The sequence below is a fragment of the Panulirus ornatus genome, chromosome 16 (assembly GCF_036320965.1).
Source record: "Panulirus ornatus isolate Po-2019 chromosome 16, ASM3632096v1, whole genome shotgun sequence".
NCBI classification, from domain to species: Eukaryota; Metazoa; Arthropoda; class Malacostraca; order Decapoda; family Palinuridae; genus Panulirus; species Panulirus ornatus.
In genome coordinates this window covers 12,032,164-12,059,034 of record NC_092239.1, presented here as the reverse complement: position 1 = coordinate 12,059,034, position 26,871 = coordinate 12,032,164, and the positions used below count along the sequence as shown (strand labels likewise).

The 26,871-nt window shown below is 43.3% G+C and overlaps 2 protein-coding genes across 6 annotated transcripts in view; one reads left to right on the top strand and one right to left on the bottom strand.

The window, feature by feature from the left end:
• Positions 1-26,871, bottom strand: part of LOC139754137 (A disintegrin and metalloproteinase with thrombospondin motifs 5-like) — a 461,304-nt gene that overhangs the window by 27,943 nt on the left and 406,490 nt on the right. For all 3 annotated transcript variants that reach the window (XM_071671263.1, XM_071671262.1, XM_071671265.1), the window contains exons 4-5: positions 12,080-12,260; positions 11,643-11,923 (exon numbers count right to left, since the gene is read on the bottom strand). In XM_071671263.1, coding sequence (XP_071527364.1) covers positions 11,643-11,801 — 159 coding nt within the window. In that variant the 5' untranslated portion in view covers positions 11,802-11,923; positions 12,080-12,260. The remainder of the gene's footprint in view (positions 1-11,642; positions 11,924-12,079; positions 12,261-26,871) is intronic.
• The window catches only part of gprs (speckle type BTB/POZ protein), a 52,112-nt gene continuing 28,751 nt past the window's right edge, over positions 3,511-26,871 (top strand). The window contains exons 1-4 of one of the 3 annotated variants that reach the window (XM_071671266.1): positions 3,512-4,285; positions 15,298-15,501; positions 18,263-18,407; positions 22,458-22,496. In XM_071671266.1, coding sequence (XP_071527367.1) covers positions 4,227-4,285; positions 15,298-15,501; positions 18,263-18,407; positions 22,458-22,496 — 447 coding nt within the window. In that variant the 5' untranslated portion in view covers positions 3,512-4,226. Of the gene's footprint in view, positions 4,286-15,297; positions 15,502-18,262; positions 18,408-22,457; positions 22,497-26,871 lie in introns of all 3 variants that reach the window. The other 2 variants (XM_071671269.1, XM_071671268.1) reach the window with 2 other exon arrangements.

Here is a 26,871-nt window from a genome sequence, read left to right as displayed (position 1 = left end):
CGGATGCATGTCTACCTGGGGAAAGCGCCGGGCATTTGAGCTTAGCAAGTGAAGTCTTCACTGCGGTGGTTGCATCGTGGGCTTGAAGGATCTCACGATACAGCGACTTGTTGCTTATAATTTTCTCTAGGAATGGTTGGCGTTCAGATCGAAGACAAGAAAGCGTAATTCATATATGTCTGGGACTGTGGTGTTAGCTGGGTGTATGTATGGCAGGGTGGTGTTTAGACAAGGCAATGAAAGATGGATCAATGTCGAATCTCGTCCACCTCTAACGTCTATTCAACGTGCAGTGCAGACCTGAAAGACAGAAATACCCAGGGGACTAAGGTCTTACGTACAAAGTAATCCATGGCATGGAGAGATATGCGCCTCGAAGAGAGTAAGTCAATGCCCTCCACATCCTGTGGTCCAACAGAGACCTGAGGTGTCTACTTTACTATCCTGTTTTGTCTCAAATAGGATAATGAAAGTAGGATATCATGTTACTGTTCTTCGAAGGGAAATTTCGTCATGGACAATCACGTCTTTAGTCATCTGTCCTTCCTGTTGTACACTCACGACAATCTTGTTCATTCTTTGTTCTTAAATCAAGTGAACTCGTGACACCTAGAGAAAGTTGGCTGGTTTTCCCTAACTTCACCGGACGAGGGAGGCGTCCTTCTGATTGTTTCCAACGTTCAGCCAAACATCTACTCGCCCGATACAGATATTAAGTCAGGTTTTGCCAAAATTCCTGGAGCTGCTGTAGCGGACAATGAGAATTCCAGATACCACCAATTGATCTGAGGATCAATAGGGCTAAAGCTATGGACAAAGCAACATCTTTTTTTTTTTCTTGATGAAATCAATATAGTAGGTTTCACAAGTTACTGTGTAGTCCTAAGGGAGAGAGAGAGAGAGAGAGAGAGAGAGAGAGAGAGAGAGAGAGAGAGAGAGAGAGAGAGAGGATAACCAACCATTTACATAACGAGAGTCCTAAAGGTTATGACTTGGATGGCGAGTTACGTCGGTCGCTGTGTGGTACGTCTGTCGCTTCCGGGTATCTTCCATGATATCCTTTTGGTAGGTAGGCACTTCCCTCATTGTTGACAACGTGGAAGTACATACAAAAGCTGAGGATATGCCATGAACACTACAACCTCCCTGGTCAACAATGGGGCGCTGAATATTTGGGATGAGTGTTAGGGTAGGAGAACCGTCACCTCTGCTGATTCATGATTCATAATATATTCGTGGCTCACATGATGATTCATGGCTCACGTATGGTTTGCTGCTCATCATATATATGTCCTGGTTTCCAGGGCAGTTCTTGGTCCACTTGAGGGTCGCAGACCACGTTGGAATTCACAATTCACAAAAGGCATCAAGGCTCGAACTGTGGTTCGTAGCTCAAGTGAAGCTCACGGGTCGCAAAAGATCTCGTGGTTCGGAAGAAGAGGCTGCTGACGCAAATATAATGCAACCGTGTCAACAGGTACCAACTCTACCTGCTGGGCCTCAGCTGTGGGAAGGACGCGTCAGCTGTAGTATCCTGGTTAGGGACTGCCGGCCATCACTACCCTAGATCGTAGACCATGAAACTAGTGACTCGACTCACCAACAGGAATTTCCCGCAGGATCCGGACACGGATACAGGAGGGGAGGTTGCATAACGGAGTCGAGTGGTCATGGCGATGGCAGCAGACAGGGATGCTGTTCGTGGTGGCATTGATGGTGGTTGTGGCAATATTGGCTTGTATGGTAGTAACTGTGGCGGTCGTCGTGATGGTGGTACTGGTGATAAATGGTGATATGAGTGGCTGAAGTGGTGGTTAATGGTGGTTGGTGCTATGAGTTATAATGCTTATTGTGGTATGGTGAAGGTGGTGGTATTTGTGGTCGTGATCATGGTAATAACTAATGTGGTGTTTGTGATGGATAAAGATGATAGGCATGATGATGATAGGTAGCATTGGTGTCAGTCACGTAGAAGTGGTGCTAGTATAGTGATGATGATGATAATGGTGGTGGTAGTGATGGTAGCAGTCTTGATGGTGACTGACAGAGGTCGCAGCAGTTGATCAGGGATGAAAGCAGTGGTGATAAGTGTTGGTGAGGACAACAACAACAACAAGAACAAAAAAATGATTTGAGGGTGGTGAAGGTAATGAAGGAGGTGGCGATGGGAGGACACAGTCCTGATGTTGGAGGTGCTGGTGTCGAAAGCACTGGGACGGTTGAAAGGCAGCGGTCCCACGAGAGTAGTTTTCTACTCATTTGTTCATAAATATCCCCTTTCACAGTGAAATACGACAGCAGTGATGCGCATGATGACGTAAATGACACATTGCCCTACACGCAAAGTGGCACACGCGTACAGTTCAGCTCACGACAGAGCTATTGTTCTGCTGATGGGAGTAGACATGCAAGATAGATCAGCCCACGTATGTACACAAGCGTAGGTTAAATCGATGAAGGGGTAGGCAAGTGCTGAGAGGATGAGCCAGTGGCTGGAGGCACAAGAGATATAGATCGAGGGAAGGAAACGACGTTATTGAAAAGGTTAGAGAGAGAGAGAGAGAGAGAGAGAGAGAGAGAGAGAGAGAGAGAGAGAGAGAGAGAGAGAGAGAGAGAGAGAGAGGACGGTGAGAGCCTCTGGATTCAAAACAGGTAAAGTGATGGACCGAAGATCTTAAAGGGATTCAATACGTACAGCGCCCTGGAATGAAGACAAGTTCAGTGCTGGATAGAAAGAGTTGAGTCGTCTGTGAAACAAGCTTTCACAGTCTGAACTCTAAAGGGTGTGGAAGGCATGTCTCCGAATGTGATGGCACAACTCCACTGTGAGGAGAGGCAAGGCACCAGTCGGGTGCATAACTTGAGGAGACAGAAAACGGCGTTGAACAATGAAACGAAAACAGTTTATCGTTGCTTTTTCCAAGTTGAGGAATGTGAGGTATGCAATAGGGTTTTGGGATACTGTGACTCGAGCAGGCAGACGGACGGGTACTATGGGGACGCACACACACACACACACACGGATCAGTTGCAACTCCCTCTCATTTCTAGGAAAGCGACGGGATGAAAATGTCAGGACGAAGGACAATGATGTCTTTTACTGCGACGAAGGAGTAACCCACAATGATTGACTGGAATGCTGTGGGGGTGTTACATTTCTGTCTGTACATACGCTCTCATGGTGGGGGGGAGGCGGACAGGGTACTTGGTAACTCAAAAAAAACAAACAAAAAAAACTCGTCGCTGATTTCATTCATTCATAACCCTGGACATTACTATGAATGCCAATCTGTTTTAGGTTCGAAAGCGAGCGTTAAAGTATGATTAATCCTGCAGATTACATAGAGCTTCAAGGCCATTATATGACAAAAACAATGTGTAATAGTGTTTGTATAAAAGTACTATAATGTAACATGTACTTTTCCGTCCATCTGGTGATGTAACACAGAAAACGGGTATTTGGGTTGCGTGTGCGCGGGTGGCGGCGACAGCCTGTTGCTCTAATCGATAACACTTCGTCCGATTCCCTGAAAGCAGGTCGTACACCAGCTATGAATTAGTTCATACCATGGATCTTTGACGAGCGTGTCAGGAACTCTGTTTACGCCGCGGGTAAAAGCCCCTACAACCAATAGATACGTGGGATATGGTGATACGGAACAGCTGGACACGACGGAACGATGCGGGCAAGTGGCTGAGAGCTGTTTACTCGAGTTACCGATGCGGAGAGCGTCGAGTCTGGTGGGAGTGAGAGATGTTGATGTTCGAATGTTGGGGAAGATACCTCGACCCGTCGTGAGCTCCAGGAATACGTGGTGAATATTTCAACGATCACTATGAGCGTCTGTGGCTCCGAGAGCCGCGAGTTGTAGGTACAGTGTCCCTTGGCGAGCCAGAAGGAGCCTCTGATGAGGTCTGGTGTGTACACTCCCAAGAAAATGTGCTTCAAGTGACCGCGCGCAACTGTGTACTTTTATACGCCCCTGGCAGCTGACGGTCGGTAGCTGTGGACAACTGTACAGTTGAGAGTGACAAGAGTCGTGACCGTCAGTGTCGAGGATGAGCTGGACGTCGAGCCACCAGACGGCAGCAGGAGAGTGGTGAAGGTTTGAGAGCGGAGGTGCAGGAGCCATAGCCGCGGGCTGAGGAGCGTCAGGCTCCTCGCTCATGTGACCCAGCCGACAAGCCCTCCTCCCGGCCAGCCCGCCACACCACTACTCTCACACATGTTTGACGGCACGACACCCAACGTCATCACCCCAGACGCCATGACGGACGGTCGCAGGTCAGTCCCTGTCCCCATGTGGGACGGAAGAGTGGAAGGAGGGAAGGGAGGGATGGAGAGCGGAGGATGGGTTTGGAAGAAGAAGCGGCGGGGATGAGATAGAAGGGAGGAAGACAGGCATAGGAAGAGGGAACAGGTGTTGTGATAAATTCTAATTCATCATGAATGCCTCATGTAACACAAATAGCTGTCTACCTCTAGATATCTGGTTTATGTATAGATGCCGGAGACTTCCCTCTGAGTAGTCACTATATTTATATAGAATACCGATTCATCCTCGAATAAAGCACGGGTGTCATACCCGGGATGGCTTAAACTCCGTAAAACAATCGATCAAAGTCGATTTTAAAGCAAATTCGACTAATCAACTCCGCCAGTCTGAACTGCAACCTGACTCCCGCTTCTCTAGATATTACTTCGGTTTTGCTGTTGAGAGACGATCGCTTACGTGCCCGTGACATTAGCTTCACCGTGCTATACTCGACCAGCGACTGCGTCACGTGATTACCTGCGGTAGCTGGTAGCTCGGGTGTTATGGTAATGATAGCAATTGCAATGGACCTCTGTCGTGTAGCGGTTAGCGTGACCGACCGTGATGCATGCAAGGGCCGCCCTGGCTCCGGCCCGCAGTGATTTGAATCTTGGTCACGGCAGTCGATCCCAAGTCTACCCAGCTGTTCATCGTTCCCTCGGGGACGGTCGATAAACTGAGATGACCTTGATTAGGGCATTCAGCTGCCCGTGCTGTCTCAACACAGCCAAAAATGTAAGAATACTTTATGGCCATCATAACACGCAAATCAGTACGGATGCAGACATGCACAGCGGTCTGTCACTTTGAGTCTCTACGTAAAGACTAGTATTTCCATGTCTTTCATCCTGGTCAGTGAATGGCAACGTAATTTACGGTTGTACACATCGGTTTTGAGTACAACTAACGAACATACATTACTGAAATACATTATTTTTGTGATCTTGAAAAAGTTAACAACAGTGGATCTGGGGTTGTCTCGCTACTCTAACATCAGAAACATTTACATTTAATGTATTACGGAAGGTGGGCTGGTGTGACATCTGTCTTTTTTTCCTTACGCAGCTAAACTCAACGACCCGGTCCGTAAAATAAAAATTTCTTCCCCTCAAAATACTCTTACATCGCTTATATTCTAAATCACTCGCGCTTTTTTTTTCTTTCCCTTTTTCATGTTTCATGCAAGGTCTTGCCTTCATGAGGCATCTGTCCGTACTTGAAGCTTTCCAAATGGAAAGAAAAACAGTAAAAACCAGAGGAGGAGTTAGGAAGGATGTACGGGAGGGAGGAGAATGGAGGGATAAATAAAAGAAAGATAAAAAAAAAAAAAGAGGTGTAACGAGCACGAGAGGCGGGCGGGGACATGTACAGGAGGAGGAGTGAGGAAATAGGGGAAAAAGTACAGACACAGGAGGAAGAGGAAGGTAAGCAAGGGAGGACCAGACGAGAGGAAGGAACAGGAGTTAGAAGACAGGCATGGGAGGAGGAGGGAGGTTAGGCCGGGTGAGGGAGGAGAACCCACGTATTAAAGTATTAGATGCTGAAACTAGGCTAACATGGCCGTCTCCTTCGGGTTACCTAAACTAACACGGCCGTCTCCTTCGGGTTGCCTAAGTTAACATGGCTGTCTCCTTCGGGTTGCCTAAGTTAACAAGGCTGTCTCCTTCGGGTTACCTAGGCAAACATGGCTGTCTCCTCCGGGTTATCCATATGGACAATGTACATCTGTGATCTAGGTGACACATATCTGTCTTCTGGATGATGCACACGTGTGCACTAGTTGTACAGTTGTGCTCTCGGTTAGGTACTGCTGTCACTCAGGTGTTGCACAGCACCTTAGTGACATAGGAGGTCGAATGCCGGGTTCCTTGATCGATGGTGGAGTATTATGGTAAATGTCCCGCTCTCTATTCTTAGACACCTCACGTTAATGTGACCTCGAGATATAACTCCTCACTGGATTTTCATTACTGTTTGATTTAGAATTTACGTTTGGCGAGTAAATGGTGAGCACTGTTGATCACGTCTGTAAACCGCAAAGAGAAACATTCGATGAAGGGAGAGAGAGAGAGAGAGAGAGAGAGAGAGAGAGAGAGAGAGAGAGAGAGAGAGAGAGAGAGAGAGAGAGAGAGAGCTTTTGCAAAATCTTACTCAGTCATGAAGTTGATATAAACTACGAATGTCGCCGTACAATTCTGAGTAGCAGTTGCTCTTTTAAACAAACATACAGTGAATTGAACATATGAACATAAATCACTGCAAAGAAAATGAAACCGGAACATTCGAGCGTTTTCGTGATTTTTCACATCATCAGAAAGACAAAGAGATAATGAACAAACGTAGGTTTAAACACATATATCAATGACATGGAGAGAGCAGGTCCTCGTCATGTGAGGGACAAGGGGTGAAAGTCAGGTAAGAATATGATCACTAGAGACAAAGGGTTCGGGGTCATCATAAAGTCGGATGACTATGGTCATGTGACCACACAGGCAAAGGATGGGGTCATGATTTAGCTCACAAACTTGTAAATGTGGACAATTCTTTCATAATCAACATCTGTTCATTATCTCTGTATTCCTGAAGATATATCATAAAATCGCTCGAATCTTCGTCATCTTGGGCACGAAGGGGTCAAGTGATATGCTGAACTGGTGACTGAAATCTTCAAAAAAGATGTTCGGTGTCCAAGACGGATACGAGAAAATGTAACACGAAGGTTCCTGGGGAGTTAAGTTTCAGACAGGAGCAAATGTCTGGTGGAGTGGATTTTAAGACTGGCTTACGGGAGTTGGCGTTCAGTGCTTGTTCAGTTATTACTGTGTATATGTTTTGTCAATGTCATGATTCGCCGAGTGTGTAAAGAATTTTAAGGCTAGAGGAAAGGAGTTATATTGGGGAACATGACAGCAAAAATGGGGAATGAAAAAGTCGAAAATATTGTTGGACAAAGGAGAAAACCAGGTGTGAAAGCGAAGGGCGACTTTTTGGAAGAACTGTACTGTGAGAGAGACATATTCCTGGCAAATATCTATTTTGAGCGTACGATAAATGACAGATTTTTATTAGGTGGAGACTGGGAGGGAAAGAGCAGAAGGGACTGACAGATTATGTTGTAATGCATATGATAAAAAAAAAAGCAAGTGTTGGATGCGACGGAAGTCAGAATTTTTTTAAACTCCGATCATGTTATATAGTAATTGCAAAGGTGAGGATTAGGACAAATGGTACATATCAATCTCTGTGGATAAAACAAATAAATCATAAGTGGAGACAGCTGAGGATGATGGCGAGGGAATGTGGTGCTTCTTTAAGTACTGTATTATGATGGCAGAGGAGGATGTGTATGTTGAGAGTGAAAAAAGAGAGGTGAGAGAGGCAGTTTTGAGTGGTAAAATTAAGAAGGCAATAGAAAATAGGAGGGAGGCATATATGAAGTCTCTACTGATGAATTCGTCAGGGGAAGTTAGGGACCGGACGATGAAACAGGAGCATATGAAGTGTAATGATAGAGTGAAGAGAATGATAAGGCACGAACGAAAGAAGCAGACGAATACTTTGGAAGACTGAGTGAAATATTGTAAAGAATATGAATACGGCTGAATTCAAACAACAACAGCAACTAGCAAACAGCTTCAGCGACTGGAACTATCTTAACCTCGTTCGCAAAACCCTTCATAACCTTCTTTGAGCTAACACAACTGTCACATACAACATCTAGGATGTCCGACCACTTGTGGACTTATCTCCCCCACACATCCACATTTCCTGGCCCTACACACAGCGAGGGGTGCACTGCCTATATTCCTCACCCCATTGTTCTGAACCCCATTTCCTTTATTCTGTCCATCGTCACGGTTTCATTGTGAAGACTCAGAATTTCCCTCTGGGTATCCCCGATCTTTCTCCTAAGCATCTGATTTTATTTGAACGAGTGACTTAACACATTCATCATTGACCTTTACTGCCTCTCCTGTCTGCCATCGCAGTAACACCTGTGCATCACCCTCAGTTATCTTCAACATGGGCACTCTGTTCCCCCTCTGTTCTCCTACACTTTCTCAGCTCGAGGTTGAGTAGTATCCCCGGAATACCTTTACGTTCATTTTGCTTCACTTCCTCCATATTCTTGGGCCAGCCAGGTAGGCACAATGCATCTGAGAGTCTCTTTTTTCAGCATATCCATGAACCTACGTCATGCGCGCCAACAGTGTTGCATCAACACGGCTGATCCCATTTTCCGGATGTAGATTTAGGTCCACAATCCAGTTTTCTCTCTTTTTTTTCCACAGTCACGACTCTTACTTTCACTCTGACACTTCCAGGCCACCTGCTGCACTTGTATCAAAATACCGATTGTATACTAAACTTGGCACTTTTCCTGCGTCCTGCATCTGAGATGAATGTCTTTGCGGGGCGTCTTTCTTCGTCAGATCCAATACTCGGTTCTTCTCATCCTTGACCTCGTGTGGCTTCGCCCATACCAATCATTTTTCCTCGTCGAGAAAGATGATGATCTTGCTCCTGCGTGTCCGGGTACATGAAGAAGATATCACCAATGGTGAATTTACCCCGCATCCAGGGGTGATACTCTATTTGCCACATTCTTCAGACTTTCGTCTTCAAGAACTTGGTTGCCTCATCCTTTACCACAATCATATAGGGACCATTACGAGCTTCCTTAATCAAGGATTCATACCCCTACAGCTGGCTTCCCAGTAAAGCAGCTCACACAACCACTGCTCATGAGAGACGTACTCACATCGCGTGGAGAGTACACCCTCCTCTAGGGTTCACTTGTGGCGTCGAAACTATTTCGAAGATTATTCTACCAGCCTCTTGCCTTCGGCTCCCCAGTTATTTACTTTCTGCTGTCTACTCGCGGAACATACTGCCTCCTCTTACTCAGGATATTATTCAATTATACTCGAAAACAAGAAATTTATAGGAACAGGATAGATTATACAGTTACTTTCACACAAGAAATTTACACGAACAAGACAACGTATTACAATTATATTCGAATATTCTTTTTTTTTTTACCGAAACAAGATAACGGTTAATCAAAGAAAATAAATCACAGTACATGACACATGATGCAAGTACAATTAATATATATTTACTAGAACAAGGTGATAGACATGACACTTAAAATCCGAACAAGAAATTTACAGTTACAAGGTAAAAGATCATACAATTACATCACGAAACTTATTGATGAAAAGCATCAGACCATACAATTATAATCAAAACCCCTAAAATAAAAGAACAAATCAACAAATGATACGATTAGCTTCAGGGCAAGATCATTACAGACAAAATGATAGATCGTATGATTTCAAATAAAACGAGAAATTTATGGGGACAAAATAACGTGTGAAACAATCAAAACAAGAAACTGTGAGGAACAGAATGATTACGTGGTGGGAATAATAGTTAATTTCTTTATAGAAAACATTTTGGTACAATGATCAAGGTAACTTTGCCATTCCATCGTATGATCTCAAAGCCGTCTGGATCATCTCACTGAACTTAACTCACTCAGTCGTTGTTTATATTTTTCTACTAAATGGTAGTCCGTGGAACTCTTTGTCATTTCCATGAACTGATTCACTCCGTCGTCAACAACTGTTCCTCCGTCCTAGACCATCCTGAGAGAGATGGTCTAGGACAAGTGTCAGCTAGAACTCTGAACCTCTCTCACTTGTTTATACTTCTTCATTCGGTCGACGTCAACCTGCTTCACTGGTAGTTGCGCCAGTACTTGTGAAGCTGGTTCTGAACCCGTCCGAACCTGAAGCGGAATCAATGTTAAGGCTGATGACGAGTGCTTACTGTTTGCAGCTTTAATATAGTAATTTACTCGCGAGGCTTTATGATGGTTCTTACCAGCTGCATGGACTTGAGTTTTTCAACAAGATTTAGCTGTTATGGACTGTGCACTGTGCATGACTCTTGACTGACGCTATCTGCTTCAACTGCTCGTTTTTTTTTATCTGGGATGTGTTTTGTTTTCATAAACTACCGTCTCGTGGAATCTCATCTCTCTGAGGCTTAGTTCTTAGCCTCAGTAAACAGTTTCGATTCCAAGAAAAACGATCCTCAAATACGCTGGAACACACAGTCCGCACCACCTCCCTATTGCAAGCCTGGAAACATCAAAATCCGATCTGTGTGGTACTAGTCATGATCAGGAAAACAGAAAGTCGCTCATATCGATGTATGGTGGATTTTGCATGTCACAATTATTTTCAGTACATCGTATTTAACAAGAAGTTCCCTGGATGAGTGCATTCTTTGCGCCGTCTGTTGGGCACTTTTTTTCACTGAAGAATGCGCAGCCAATACCCATGTTTCAGGACGAGTACTACAAACGCTATCAGTAAAGTACGAAATGTCGAAAGTTCTCCAGCTTCTATATAATACATAATGCTTGGTGGAACAGAAAATACTCGCAAGTGCTTACGTTTACACCTTTTTCTAACGCAATACACTGTCACGGGAGTACGAAGATTCCCACACGATGCTGTGTGCCACACTGTGAATCACTCGTCGTGCTAAAAGGCTTGAATCAAATGTATCTAATCCCAGGACCAGGGTAAGCAGTCATCGCCCCCAACACCATGAGGAGTAAACCAGTGCAACTCGACCCGGTAAATTATAAGCACGCAACGTTACAGCTCAAGTATTTAATCGATATCACTTGTAGAAGGTTTCTTGGCAGAATTCAAACCTGGGATCAACGGTCCAAGGTATAATAAAATGTTTGTATCTACTTATAGGTACAAAGCAATAACATGACTGTGTCTATCCGCATACATACCAGTTACACTTAAATAGAATTCACTTGCACAGGCCTTGGCAAATCACATGACCGTAGACTACACTATCTTTGAAGCTTGCATACCAGATGCACCCACACAAACCCGCATGCAAGGGCGATATACAAGCAGCGATCTCGTGTATGATATGGTCTCAGAAATATCCTGAACACCACAAGTGAGTGTTAAGTCTTTCCGACTGATACAATCTGACCTTGAAAGTCGACACGTCAAAAAGGCGAAATAAATAAGCAACCCACTCGTACGAATGTATTGTACAAATGCACGCAACGAATAAAACAAGAAAGCTATCAACGGAAAGCTGTCCTTCCAAAAGCAGTGAAGTTTACTTACGGCACTAACGTGTCTAGCAATGCAGATTTCACTAGAGTCACTAAAGCGATTGCAATATAAAATACACCGTTGTGACTTATGCGGTTACCAATATAAGAATTATTATCTTGGGTTACTGTATCGTTACTACTCTGGCTACACGTACGCTTACCTTAAGTACGCGGGAGGGAAGAACGAGACAAAATCCTGCGTTACGCAACCTTAACTGTATTGAATGATGTAAATCAGCGATGATGGTCCAACACCTATGGGCCGTCAGTCTGGAATGGAGTATAGCCAGTATCGACAGAAAATGCAGACTGAATCGCATCACCTACAGAGAGCGTTAAGATAGCTCGGCTGTGCAACTTTTACGAAACAGTTTCAACTAACGACTGGAAATGCTTCGTTGCCGTGGTAGGTTCGGCTTCAGGACAACAAGCCTCCCGAGCCCTGGGGAGAAAGAGGTGATTGGTTGGTTATCTGGGCTTTGGGCCTATCAGCTGCCAGCATTACGATTAATGGCCATATGGTAACGTCAAGTTATAATCACCAATCGAAATTCTTGAACATATGATGTTTTAAAAAAAAATAATTCTAGGACCTTACCCACTCTCAATGTATATTTGGCTCCGGAATGCCGACGCTGATACACCCGGCTGGGTCACGTGACTGAGTAAACACCCCCTCCCCCGAGCAGGAGCCAATCACTTTCCAAGAACGTGCTTAACCGCTGTGATTGGTGGATTACCAGCACAGTTCACGTCGCGCTCCAGAGACGACGCACCGCCTGCAAATACACAAGGGATACTTTTCACACCATTAGTTACCCACTGACGTTGAGTCGACACGTATTATGAATTATATAATACCCTAAACGAGCCATTCCACGCATCACTAACTGCACTTCTTAGGCAGTCAAGAGTGTGTATTACGACTTTCGAAAATCTGGCAGTTGACCGTGAGAAAAAAAAAAAGGAAAATATCCATGACAAAAATAATATTGGGAAAAAAATTCCTAAGGGCCAGGCTGGGTTTAAAGGAGTTAAATTAAAACACCCGTGTTTACGGTATAGTTGAGAGTGATTCTCACACAAACGTGTCCATGTATTGCTTGAATATGTTTAACATAAGACAATCTTCGTCATCTAAATCGTGACACACCGCGTCTCCGGAGGTCAGGACATGGACCTTTACAGCATAAATTACCTTATACTGTTTTGAATTTGTTTACTCTTGTGGTTTCCGGCCTGTCGTAAGCGTAACACCAATATACGTCATGGATTCCTCTGTGATAATGTAATGCCCTAACTGGTACTTTATAACGGTCACTGGTTGGAAACCCCCAAAACCAACCTCTGGCAACTTTAAGTCTTTGTGAGAACGAAATGTCCTTATCTCGATTTTATAGTTAAAGCGTTCGTGACGAAAATGGATCATTCGAGAGTCACAATGGAAGAAAAGATGTATGATTTGTTTAAGACACTCGTTATCTAGTTGAGCTTGGTAATAATGTACCAAAAATAATGGCAATTACTTATAGCGGGACAATGCCATCTATTTCGTGCTGTGCCAATTGTATACGTTTCCTGATTTGTCAGACTCTGACCACAGACATAACAGTAATCCACTGTCAAATATTGCTCTTGCTGAATATGAATTTTTCGACGACGTTGTTACGTCTGGAGTATATAGATGGGTTAGTGAGATGGTGTAGAATGGATCTGGAAAACGTGTATGATGAAAGCTTGGCAACTGGTCATACGCTTGACGACTGGTGGAAGGCAATAACTGTAGAGTAACAATGAGTGCACGATTTACACAGGAATCGGTCTCCTGCCTCAAGTTATGTAGTAGGATAATGACTATTTGTCTTAAACGGATTAGCAAACCTATTATTAGAGGGATTGAGGAGGTAATGAGTGTGTTCATAAGACAATTGTGCTTATAAACATAAGGAAAAAGTTCAAGAGAAAATGGGTATGTGAGCACCACTCATAGATCAAAAAACATATATGGTTAAGTGAAGAGGAAAGCTGCCAGGGAAGTCTTGACTGAGTGGCGCACACGGGAGACTTCAGAACGCTATTCAAGTTCTCTTAAAGCAGTAGCGCATCTGTGAGAGTTACTACTGATGGTATCAGCGCGCGGTGTGAAGTAAATGTGGCAGTATGTCATGGCTGTGTGAAGTCACCCTAGTTGTTTAATGTTTAATGGATGAGGCGGTACGTGAGATGAGGGCGGGATGGGGTCATGGTGGTATACTGATAGATCCTGGTGAAATATAATGGACGATACCGCAGCTGTTGTCTAAATAATGCTGTGCCTGTTAGCTGCATCAGAGGGGGAGTTTGGATGGAACAGTGTGGATCTCATTGATGTACGTGGGAGAGAGAGATTATGAAAAGACTAAAGTAATGCATGTGAAAATAAATCTTTGGTTTTGGAAAGGGATGGGATATCATGGTGTAATATCAGTTTGAATGCTGGAGGGCTTGAAGCTGTAGAGGAACTTATATATTTGAATTTCTTTGAGGATGGGAGATTAATCTAAATGTTTACGGAAAGCTTTAGAGAATGGAAAAGAAAAACGTTTGAGTGCAGAATGTATAAGAGATGTGCATGAGGGTGTACTAGTCCTAACAAGTATGGCTGTGAAAGTCAAATATATAAAGATCAAAAGAGGTTTAAAATCACATATAACTATCGACAGATAACTATTGAAGTGTATCTCGATCTAAAGGAAAAGGTAGAATAAAGAACGTAGATGAGAGAAGGATAAGTGGTGTGAAGACTTACTACTACTAGCGCATGAATGAAAGTTCATACCATCCTATCCTAAAGATGGTACGGTCATGTCCAACGTCAACGGTGAAACATGAGTCGAACAGTCAGTCATCCTTCAGCTTTAACAGATCCCAAAGATCCATTAACCGCAGTAAGGAAGCCTCTACCAACAGGTGCTTTGTCAAGAGATGTGGGCCATGTTGATCTGAAAGTTAGAGAACATTCATGACTTACATGGCATCCGTCTCTATTAAAGGATTCTATGATCAAACACAATAGTATTCAGTACCATTAACCCATTGAAAAACCCTATATGTTGTTCGAAGCTTCACCTGGTGGATTTGAGGATAGTCCTTGCACTGGGGGAGGAGGACATGTTAGGAACAGTGGTCATGTTTGCAGAAAATTTGGTATTCATGTCAGAAGAAACACGAGCTCTATCCCAACCACTGAAACAAAGATTTATGATTATGCTGAATATTATTATTTTTTTCACAAGGACTTAAGGGAAAAAGCAATGGAAACCATTCTATTTACCCCCCAAAAACACTGTCAACAAAGCATTCAGTGGCTGTCCTCACTGGAGCACACAATGACAGATGAATGCTTTTGTGTTGACTGTTTCAGCAAACACTTCAAATCACGGGAGAAACAGTACTCGAAACACATTTCAGGCTAGAAATAAGCAAGACCAAATAGCTGAACGCTAGGAGAGGTGACATTGCGTCGAGATCTGTTCCGTGTACGTGGTGTAATTGGTATCGATGCGAGCAACCACGCCTTTGTTATTGGAAGAGATGCTTTAATTCAGGGACAACACGAGACTAAACACAAGTTATCTAACACCACAATAACCACAGTGCCACAACACCAGAGACACGACACCAGTCATCAAAAAATACGACACACAATACCATCCTCTGTACACCATCTTAAATACATCATCTCTCGTCACTGACCACAGCAGCACCTAACGCGCACCACCGTCCCTACACCTCTGGTGACACAACAGCAAGCCAGTATCAGTATGGTCTCCACAGGTACAGCATGCTGGAGCAGGCCATCGCCATGGCCGGGGCGCTGAGCGACGAGCCGGATTTCTCAACCTTCGAGAACAAGACAGGTCTGGCGGAGGACATGAAGTTCCTGGCGTCCATGCCGGAGTTGTGTGACGTGACCTTCCTGGTGGGGGACACACGCGAACCCGTCTGTGCCGTCAAGGCTGTGCTCGCCGCTCGAAGCAGGTAAGGTCTGGGATACAGCTGTGAAAGAGGACTAGGCTAGGTGATGGCATACACACAATGGTGCGGTAGAGTTCTGGGAGACACCACAACCATAAGGGCGTTGCTACCACACTGTGCTCTAGGCTGGGAAAGACCACATCTCATAGGGCGTTGGTATCTTTGGAGTATGAGGCTGGGAACACTGATTTGTTATTGCTATCTCTAAATATTGAGCTGGGAGACATCAAACTAGTACGGTTGGCTAAGCTACCACTGAAATGATATTTTTATTATAATTGATACCATTATTATCATTAGCTTTTTTCTGCTATGCTAGATTACCACTGTAATTATAATTACTATTATCATTATCTATATTATCACTATTATCATCATTATCTATATTACTACTGTTATCATCATCTTTATTACTACTGATATCATCATTATCTTTATGATCACTATTATCGTCATTATATAACCATAGGACCCCCTTCTTATAAGGTTCCTGCAGTTTCAAGGCTACATGCCTATATAGGATCAGGAAAAGAAGGATTCCTTTAGAGCGAGAAGTTCCTCAAGAAGATTATACTCACTTCTGTCCACTGACGATGATAACAACCTCAATAAATGTGAGGCTTTGCTAGCAATGTAAACACTGAGAGTCCTGAAACACCACCACTAATTAGAGTAGTTAGGAAGTCCTACATTGGACGGGGCATGGAACATTAAGGACTTGGCTGGGAGTCAACAATCGTATAGGGCACGAACGCCACTGACAGTCTGTTTGGCTGTTTAGACTCTGAGCTTGCCAACTGCTAGGTGGTCACTGAGGCAGTCACGGTCAAGTTATAACCGCCAGTTAAAAAAAAAAATCTGGAACACATTCACCAGGTGTTCAAGATAAATCTAAGGCCATTTGCGCTCTGGGTACAAACACGGCCCACACGCCACTGAGTACTGGGCTGGGAGATATCAACACTGATGGAGCGCGGATACCACTGAATACTGATTAGAAGACACTGAACTGAGATGTAGTACGATTGAGAGCTAGGTTTTGATCACACACACACACACACACACACACACGTATATATATATATATATATATATATATATATATATATATATATATATATATATATATATATATTATGTATATAAAAGTTGGTCTTGATCATAAAGAAAGATGACACATGTTCATCTTTGTGTGTGTGTTGTGCAACGTCCCACAAGATATTGCTATCATAATGTTGCTACAGTTTCCATTGTGGATTATTCTTTGTCAGACGATGTTCTCTACAAATGATGACGAGTCCTGCAGTTACAAAGAAGAACGTTTTGCATCCCACAGATGAATGTTCCACGTCTCAAAAACTTCCATAAATTCTCGTTCAGTCTTATAGTGTTCTTCACAAATGACTGTCCTACGTTTCGTAATGTTCCTCTGTTTACCTCTTTAACATTCAGTTAATATTCAGTTTATCATGACAGGAATCATTATTCTATTCCTTACTCACTGAACTCCATTATCATTTCCTTCTTTCGTTTTCTTTTACTTGTTGATCTGTATCTCAATTAGTGTCTTTCTATTTTTCTCTTTGACTGGGAGGAATTCATCGAACGTCTTTAGAAATTTCTGATGTTACTGTGTTTCGTTGGTAGCCTTGCTGTTTCACAGGGAGTTCCAATGACTTAATGTTTTATTTTCGGTGTTCTAACCATTTTGTTCTATGCCAAACCTGTGTTCTAGTTATTGTTGTATGTCTTGAAGAATAATCCACCAACTTCTGTTCCGTGTTCACATGGTGCTCTGGTTACTGTTCCGTGTTCACAAGGTGCTCTGGTTACTGTTCCGTGTTCACATGGTGCTCTGGTTACTGTTCCGTGTTCACATGGTGCGCTGGTTTACTGTTCTGTGTTCACATGGTGCTCTGGTTTACTGTTCCATGTTCACATGGTGCTCTGGTTACTGATGCGTGTTCACATGGTGCTCTGGTTTACTGTTCCATGTTCACATGGTGTTCTGGTTACTGTTCCATGTTCACATGGTGCTCTGGTTACTGTTCCATGTTCACATGGTGCTCTGGTTACTGTTGCGTGTTCACATGGTGTTCTGGTTACTGTTCCGTGTTCACATGGTGCTCTGGTTACTGTTGCGTGTTCACATGGTGCTCTGGTTACTGTTCCGTGTTCACATGGTGCTCTGGTTACTGTTCCATGTTCATAATGTGCTCTTATTACTGTTCCATGTTCACATGGTGCTCTGGTTACTGTTCAATGTTCACAAGGTGCTCTGGTTACTGTTCCATGTTCACAAGGTGCTCTGGTTACTGTTCCATGTTCACATGGTGCTCTGGTTACTGTTCCATGTTCACAAGGTGCTCTGGTTACTGTTCCATGTTCACAAGGTGCTCTGGTTACTGTTTCGTGTTCACATGGTGCTCTGGTTACTGTTCCATGTTCACAAGGTGCTCTGGTTACTGTTCCATGTTCACATGGTGCTCTGGTTACTGTTCCATGTTCACATGATGCTCTGGTTACTGTTCCATGTTCACATGGTGCTCTGGTTACTGTTCCGTGTTCACATGGTGTTCTAGTTACAGTTCTATGTTCACATGGTGCTCTACTGTAAATACTATTCTATGTTCTCACAGTGCTCTGGATATTGTCCCATGTTCACAGTGTTCTACTTATCATTCTGTATCTGATATAGGGTGTTCCCCCTTGGAAGTTCTTCCGTGTTCACCGTGTTCTAGTATTTCCCTCCCGTGTCTCCCAGGGTGTTCCACAAACTGCTGTACAACTCCTACTCGCCGCAGAAGAAGAAGGAGCCCATGAGCAGAGAGAAGAAGATCAAACTCTTCTTGAAGAGGTCGTCGGAGCCTCTTATGAACCTGCAGGGCCAACAGCAGAGCAGACAGGGCGTTAGTAGACGGGGGACCAGAGGCACGGGAGAGAGAGAGAGAGAGAGAGAGAGAGAGAGAGAGAGAGAGAGAGAGAGAGAGAGAGAGAGAGAGAGAGAGAGAGAGAGAGAGAGAGAGCATATAAAACCTTTTGCAAGAATCATATATCTATGCTCATTTTTACTCACCAAAACTACTGTATGTATTTTCAGATGCTTCATCAGTGCGTTAAAACGTATGTATACAATGTATACATTGTTATTAATACTAAAAAAAAAAAAAAGAAATCTATTTTCACTGTGCGTAATGATCATTAACACTTTACTAAATATTCCTTGTTCCATGGAAGTTGAGTGAGTCATCATTAAACAACAGTCCTCTCTAGTTTCCTCGATTAATAACAAGACCAAAACTCACGTCAACAAAGGCCCTTGCAGTATTAAAAAAAGTTAATTCATGAGAGAAGAAAAAAGAGAAAGAAAGAAGAACTGATGTCAGAGAATCACAGAATTCGTCAGCTCCCTCCCCACCCATACCATTCCCCTGTGCTTGTCAATGTTGTCACCAATGTTAACATATATGACATACATGTTTATACATCTTATCTGTTCCATGTCTACGTCCTATAATGTTGATACGGTGTTTGATATGCTCTGCGCCACAGCTCTGTGTTCAGTCCGACGGACTGCATTTCATTTATGTTACTCATGCCTTGACCGAACTGGTCTCAACTGCATTGGAAGTCACTCACCAATGTGGGAGGCTCATGTCACCCGTCCATGTACCATGTTGGTTACTTGTTGATGTAAAGACGCTGTAGATTGGTTGTGGATGTAAAGACGCTTCTTATTGGTTGGATATGCAAAGTGGTTGAGGATGAAAAGACGTTGTTAATTGGTTCTGGATGTGAAAGTGGTTCTAATTGGCTATGACCGTAAAGAATGCCTCTGATTGGCTGCAAGTGTACAAGTGATGCTTACTGCTTATTAGACGTAAAAGCCAAAGCTGATAAATCACTGATACAGTAATCCTGCTGATTGGCTGTGAATTTAAGCACATTGATGAATAATTCATAAAACTGAAATGGCGTCTGTAAAACGGCATTAACTGACTGCCAATGCATAGTACTCGACGATTGGCTGTACGGATATAAACACAACTGGCCCTAGAAATGAAAGCGCCACTGATGGGTTGATGAAAAAAACGAAACAAAAAACATTCACAACATACGCTCAACCCGGTTCTTGACCGTGTAATGCAGACAAGATACTGACTGGTCATGGCTTAAAAGTTTCAGTTAAATGATTGATTAGCTAATCTCATGATAACTGAGCTCAGGAAGCCAGCCACATCCACTGGGCGGGACAGGGTTTGTGGTGATGTGTGTACGTCTGTGTCAGGAAAGTGCAAGACACTTCTGAAATAAGAGCTTAGTGTCTTCAGTATGATGGTTGCATCTTAGGCATGAAGAAGGATCTTGTGATATGTCGAATCTCTTTGCTGCAAGGGTAGGTGGTGTCCAGAGTGCAGACGAGAAAGCGTAGCTCGTAATACGTGTGGGGAATGTGGTTTTAGATGGGTGTTTAAGACTGCGTTGGGAGGGTGACTATTCAGTGTTTGTTGCGTCATTTCGATGCGTAAAAGAAATGCCCCTTGTGGAAACTCCGCTGTAAAGCATAAAGGTTTTAGAGGTGAAGAAGGTGGCTGTGTTAGAAATCAAATTCCTGAGGACGATCTATAAAGTGAGTTGGGGTGAATGTGTAAAAAATTAAAGAGTGTATGGGAGAGGCAATGTGTTAGTAAGCGCAGTCTGATTAAGAAAGCTGACCAAGGTTTACTGAAATGGTTCAACTTTATGGAAAGGATAAGCAAATAAAGACTGACTAAGAGGATGAATCTATTAAAAGTGGAGGGAGTAAGGGAGAGAGAAAGACTGAAAAGGAGACAGAGGGACGGAGTGAAGGAGATTCTGGGTTAATGGGGGTCTGAACATTCAGTAATGTGAGGAACTTGCATGGGATAAAATGCCCTTACATAATAATGGCACTAGCCACATGATGTAGCCAGACAAGTGTTGTTTGTTTGTGTGTGTGTGTGTGTGTGTGTGTGTGTGTGTGTGTGTGTGTGTGTGTGTGTGTGTGTGTGTGTGTGGCGACAGTAGTAGCTCTAAATCTAGCAACAATAGTCGTTAGCAGAGCTCAGGTCCAAGTGGATGCAGGTTACACCATGAATCTCTTTCTGCATTGTTGACTGGAAAGACGTGGTAATTAGGAACCAAATTACTTTGGAGGGGAATCTTGGATTTATTGGGAGTGTTGACTGAAGAGAAGGGTTTTTTTTTTTTAGCAGTATTGTTAGGAGTGCTTCCTAGAGGGACGGTATTCTAGGAGTTGAAGAACTGATAACCACCCCCCCCTCCCAACCCCGGGTGCTGGGGTGTGAGGCGATCAAGATAAAGTTTCGAGAAGAGAATAAAACTGGGAGGAAGAGAACCACGGGTTCAGTCGAGGTGTCACATTCTCCCAAACGAACACCCGGAGCACAACTGCTGTGAAGGTACTAGTCACTTCCCTTGCTTACTTGTAACACGCACGTCCCCCTGCCTGATGGGTCGGCTACGTAGGGACACATGCATTATCATACCCTCTTATATCAACCCACGTTTAATGTGTCTGATACGGTATCCTGATTTATCCATAGAGCTCGAAGGTTCGACCCGCTAGTTCGACCGGTATGACCCTTGAGCAACACAGCACGAGTCTTGAACACAACTGCTCGATCGCTGAGCACAACTGTAGCAACCTTGAGTACGATGACACGATCCGTGGGCTGCTGAATGTTATACTGACGTACCCTAGATGTGGTGCTGAAGATATGATGACTGCTGTGATCTGTTTCATATTACGTGATGGGAGGTCTTGCTGGTGAACACATTACACTCGATTAGCATTCATTTTCAATGGTCAACACCACGTCTGGCTGTTTAAGAACACTGCTGGTCAAAACTATGCTTGGCTGATCAGTATCACGCCTGGTTGAGCAACACAATACAAGGCTGGCTAATTCCATGAGTGGCTGCTCAACACAAATGGCTGGTTGTTTAACATCATGCTTCTCTGGTCAATACAACCTCTTAAGTTGGTTAACACTATGCCTGGATGGTTAGTGCCACGCCTGGTCGATCAGCAATACGTCTGTAAGGTCAACACGTGTCACAGCGGCCCACCCACCTGTGGCAGGTCAACACCTCGTCACTACACCTCTTTGATCAACACCTCTCATGGCCAGTCAGTTAATTGATACCTGTGTTTAGTCAACAACATCCGTGGTCTGTCTGTGATAAATATGTCAAGTAACCATCGTCTCTGGATGGTTACCATTACTCCTGGCTGGTCAATATCATCCCTGGTCGATCATTGATATATTTGTTGACAGGGTGCTTGCCGAGCAGCCGCCACCTACACACACAAACACACGCCCACACCCACCACACGACCAGAGACGGTGAGTGAGTGGGATGGCTGTACCTCCATTGACCTCACTGATGAACTATTGAAAGGCAAGCTCCATCGCTTAAACCGCTCGATAATGACGAACGAAAGGGCAATCCTCATCTATTTCCCCCTCACAGATGGTGAGCAAAAACACAGGCTTCACAGATTCTCTCGGCAGATGTGAGCGAGTGGACAAACATCGCCCATTCTCCTCTCTAACGATGAGGGAAAGAGCAAGGCTCATCGATTCCCCATCCATTCTATGGCTGACCTTAAGTTAAAGCTGATGTTTCCGATGATGGTGTAACACTCCTTTGCTTGGCGGGGGCGCAGCTGTTTCCTCGTTGTCTATCAGCCGTCATCTTACTAGCAGGGCTTCCTGCGAACGGTGGCTTAAAGATTACAATGATATTAGATGCATAACCAGACAACATGAATACGAAATTGAAAAGCAGTAAGCAACTGGCGCCTGTGTGTGTGTGTGTGTGTGTGTGTGTGTGTGTGTTTAACAACCACGAAACTACCGCATGAGAGCACCTGAGTGGCTAATGAATGTGTTGTGTTGTTTTGCTTGCAGCGTTCCGGCTACACACACAAGCTGGACACCATCCCCGAGGTAGGCCTTGCTCTCTGGTGTCACCTCCTCCCCCTCAGTAAATGTTGTCCCCACCTCCCTGTGCTATTCCAGCTAATGCCAGACACTGTAGTCATGTAGGAGTCACGTAGTGTTAACGCTGTAGGTTAGCAGCAGTGAGGGGTGTTGAAATGTGTGCCTTGATCCCTACTGCCTCCCTCTCCCAGCATGTTTAAGATATAATATGACCCACACTTTAACAGGGGAAATGAAGGGTATTGCATGAACGCCACAGGGCATATCCAGGCCAACCTAAAAAATGGCTAAATGTTTGCTCTTGGTAAAGAGAAAGAGACAATGTTTTCCAGGGTTATTCGTGAAGAGCTTCGCCATCGAAAGATTCTGATAGCAATGATGACTAATTTACTGTTGAATGCTTCTTAATGGCTAACATCTGGGGCACTTTACTGCTCCTGACAGTACAAGGTCACTTCAGTTTCCCCTGTTAAGTTCTCATTACGATTCTTTTTATTAGTGGAAACGCAATACCCTTCTATAAATGCAAAAGAATAAATTCTACAAGATAAAAGATATCTCTTGTCTTTTTCTGATAGTTGCTTTTATAACTTCAATACATGATCATAGTCTTGCTTTTCCTTGTTAATTACAATTTAAATTTTCTCTATAAACGTGCATGCCACTCTGAACCGGTAAATATGGACAATGAACAGATTAACGAATCTCTAAAAAAAAATTTACTGCTCACCCTAAACTCTATGACCACATAAATATTCCTTGACCACACGAGAACTGAGTCTTCCGGTGTATACCCCAAGTAAAGTATTATGAATTAAAAGCAAAACGAAGTGTGCAATACATGTTAGAAAAAGAGAAAAGAAATTGGAGTCTTTCGCGAAGAAAGGGCGTCGCTTTGTGAGGAAGATTTTAAGAAGACTGGGTAGAATCCTCTTTACAATTCGATCATTCGAGGAGGAGACCCTGCGGCTTACAGGCGCTAGAGCCACTTCGAAGTGACTCAAACCTGTACGTTGGGGGGTCCGGGTAAACAGGGCGGTCAACAGTGAAGTGCTCTTGACGGGCAAGGTCCTGGCTAATCTTTAACGACAACAGCAACTTTTTGGGGTAAGATTTCTGAAGTGAGAATAAAATGTCCAGTGTCAAGACCTTTACGTTCACAGAATATCAACCACACTGGAAAAGTATTTCACCGAAAGATATGACTTTGATGACCGTCTTTTGTTATTGTTAGAGTAACTAAATGTACCTATTGATAAATGAGTCAATGGAATGCAATCAATTGGCATAAATCTAAGACCGACTTTAGTTCTCAAGGATCTTATGTTACATCTCAGTGCGTTACTTCAAACACTCATTTATGTACACCAGGAGTGTAAGGATTGTTTGAGTGTTTGTTTCGATTATATGTAAATTTTAAGAAAAGCAGATATTGAAAGAAAAAGGCCTGCAGGTACCCCCCAAAAATTACAATATAACCACAACGAAAAAATGTGCAAGACATAAACAACTGCGTTTGATCTTTTTTTTTTCCTCTCTTTCATGAAAATTCCTATTTACGTCCCTAAAGATTTATGGCTTAAAAGTAAGAGCGGATCAAAATGAAGAAACTCTCATGGAAATCCACAGGACGGGATGTGGACACAAGAACAGTATGACGTGCCAACACAGTCAGGTAGATGAGTTGATGAGTTGCCGATGCTACGAACACGTTTTTTGAAACGTTAATGATCTTCAAAGGAAGACTCGTCACCTCTAGTTGGCTTGTTCTTTGTCGTCTAGTTTGCGAGATTCAGCAGAAAGTCCCTTGAAGATTCTTATCAAATATCGAACGCATAGAATACTGTCTGAAATCTATTTTTTTTCCTAGAATATAAAGCCTATGAATTCTTCTTTTTTAATTCCTTTGAGATATGCTAAAAAAGTAAATCTAGATTTTTTTTTTTGAGGGACATGGAAACTCGAACTAAAATGCCAAAAGGCGTAAGAAAATAATTACAATTTCGTCCAATTTTTTTTTTCTCTTACGAATTTTTGAAAAAAGCGTCGGCGATTTTGTTGAGGATGACAAGTCTTCTCATGTAAGGACCTGTTGTTAATGAAGAAAGCCATCAGTGACAGGAATGCCTGAATTGGGTTGTAGCTCACGGTATAACACACACACACACACACACACACACACACACACACACACTGGACTTAGTACACCATTTCGCGATGGATCTCCATGCAACGGAGGTACAATACTGAGGCAAATCAGTCTACTTCCACATGAAGAGAGCCACAAGGCTCTTAGCTGTTGGGCTGCACTTCAGATGACCTTGCAAGAATTGTCTCTAACCCTTCTTGTTGTTGCCAGCCCTGCATGACCTGTCAGCAACCCGTTCGTGACCCGTTCTGTGACCCGTATGTGACATGACTGCATCCCCAAGTGATGTTTACGCCCGTGTCTCCTCATGGAGGCCACTGACCTCGAACGATAAGTAGGTATTTCATAACAGTTACTTATCCATGACTTGTTCGAAACCCGTCTGTAAATGGTTTGAGAACCTGTGCGACACTCTCTCTTAGCGACCATAATAGTTGGAAATTCCTTGGATGATTGTCAAAGACCTCCTCCATAGCCTGTCATTGACCAGTGACCCTTCTGATGTGACCTTTCAGTGACCTATCTCTAAGCTGTTTATGACAATATATATATATATATATATATATATATATATATATATATATATATATATATATATATATATATATATATATATATATATATTATCCCTGGGGATAGGGGAGAAAGAATACTTCCCACGTATTCCCTGCGTGTCGTAGAAGGCGACTAAAAGGGAAGGGAGCGGGGGGCTGGAAATCCTCCCCTCTCATTTTTTTATTTTAATTTTCCAAAAGAAGGAACAGAGAAGGGGGCCAGGTGAGGGTATTCCCTCAAAGGCCCAGTCCTCTGTTCTTAACGCTACCTCGCTATCGCGGGAAATGGCGAATAGTATGAAATATATATATATATATATATATATATATATATATATATATATATATATATATATATATATATATACACATATATATATATATAATCAATGAACTATATGTGGCTTGTTACTGACCTTACCCATGAACAATTCACTTGACCCGCCAGTAACCGAAGAGTGACCCACGTAAGACCCTACGAGTGACCCAGGTCTGACCTGTCTGTGCCGCTTGTCTATGTCCCGTGTGCATGGCATGATGTTGGTTCTTTTGACTTAAATGAAAGTAAATAATATGGTGGTTACTTACACTCCCCATCCCTTTTTACGCCTCACTATTAACCATCTGGAAGAGAAGTTGGCTTTCCCATTGCTCTGCAGAAAGTAAACACATCTTATGTAATTAACGATGACCTCCTCTCATTTGCCTGACGAATCTTTATATTAAGTAAATGGTTAAGCCTTGTGTTAATTACCCTATTTTTATATATATATATATGTAATTTGTTATAAAAAAGTGTTACTATTACTACTACTACTACTATTGTTACCACTGCTACTACTTTTATTACTATTTTACTACTACTACTACTACTATTACTACTACTAGTGCCACTACTGCTATTTGTACTTCTACTATTTCTACTACCACTACACTACTGTTATTACTATTACTACTACTACTATTACAACAACTACTACTACTATAACTATTTTACTACTGCTACTGCTGCTGCTACTACTACTGCTACTACTACTACTAGTTCATCACCTACTGGACACCTGTGCCATATGTGGGACTGTGAGGGTTCCTTGTGCACTTCTGCCACTGGAGTGTATGTTCATGATGCACATATGTACCGAGAGTTTGTCTGAAGGTTGGTGAAGCACAGCTGTCATAAGTGGATGTGTGTGTGTGTGTGTGTGTGTGTGTGTGTGTGTGTGTGTGTGTGTGTGTGTGTGTACGTGTGTGTGTGTACGTGTGTGTGTGTGTGTGTGTGTGTGTGTGTGTGTGTGTGTGTGTGTGTGTGTGGGTGGGTGGGTGTTTGTGGGTAGGGGGCTCATGGTGCACACATGCACTAATGCGTGTGGCATGAGGGGCCCCGAGGTGCACATCTGTCACTGTTGTGGTGTCTGTATGGTTGTGGTATGCAACACGAACGTACATTAGGTAGGTGCGACTCTAACTTTCGTACATCCATCTTGGTGGTGGGAAACTCAACTGTGTACCTCATCTCCACGCACGGTTTTCAGCTGCTGCCAATATCTCGATAGGAGTGGGTTTTGCTGAGTGTACTTGAATTCAAGCTCGGATTCTGTTCTGCACAGAGAATCCAATCCTTTTCCTCTGTTAGTCACTTTCTTTTTTTTTTCACGCTTTTCACCTCAGTTATGTAGTT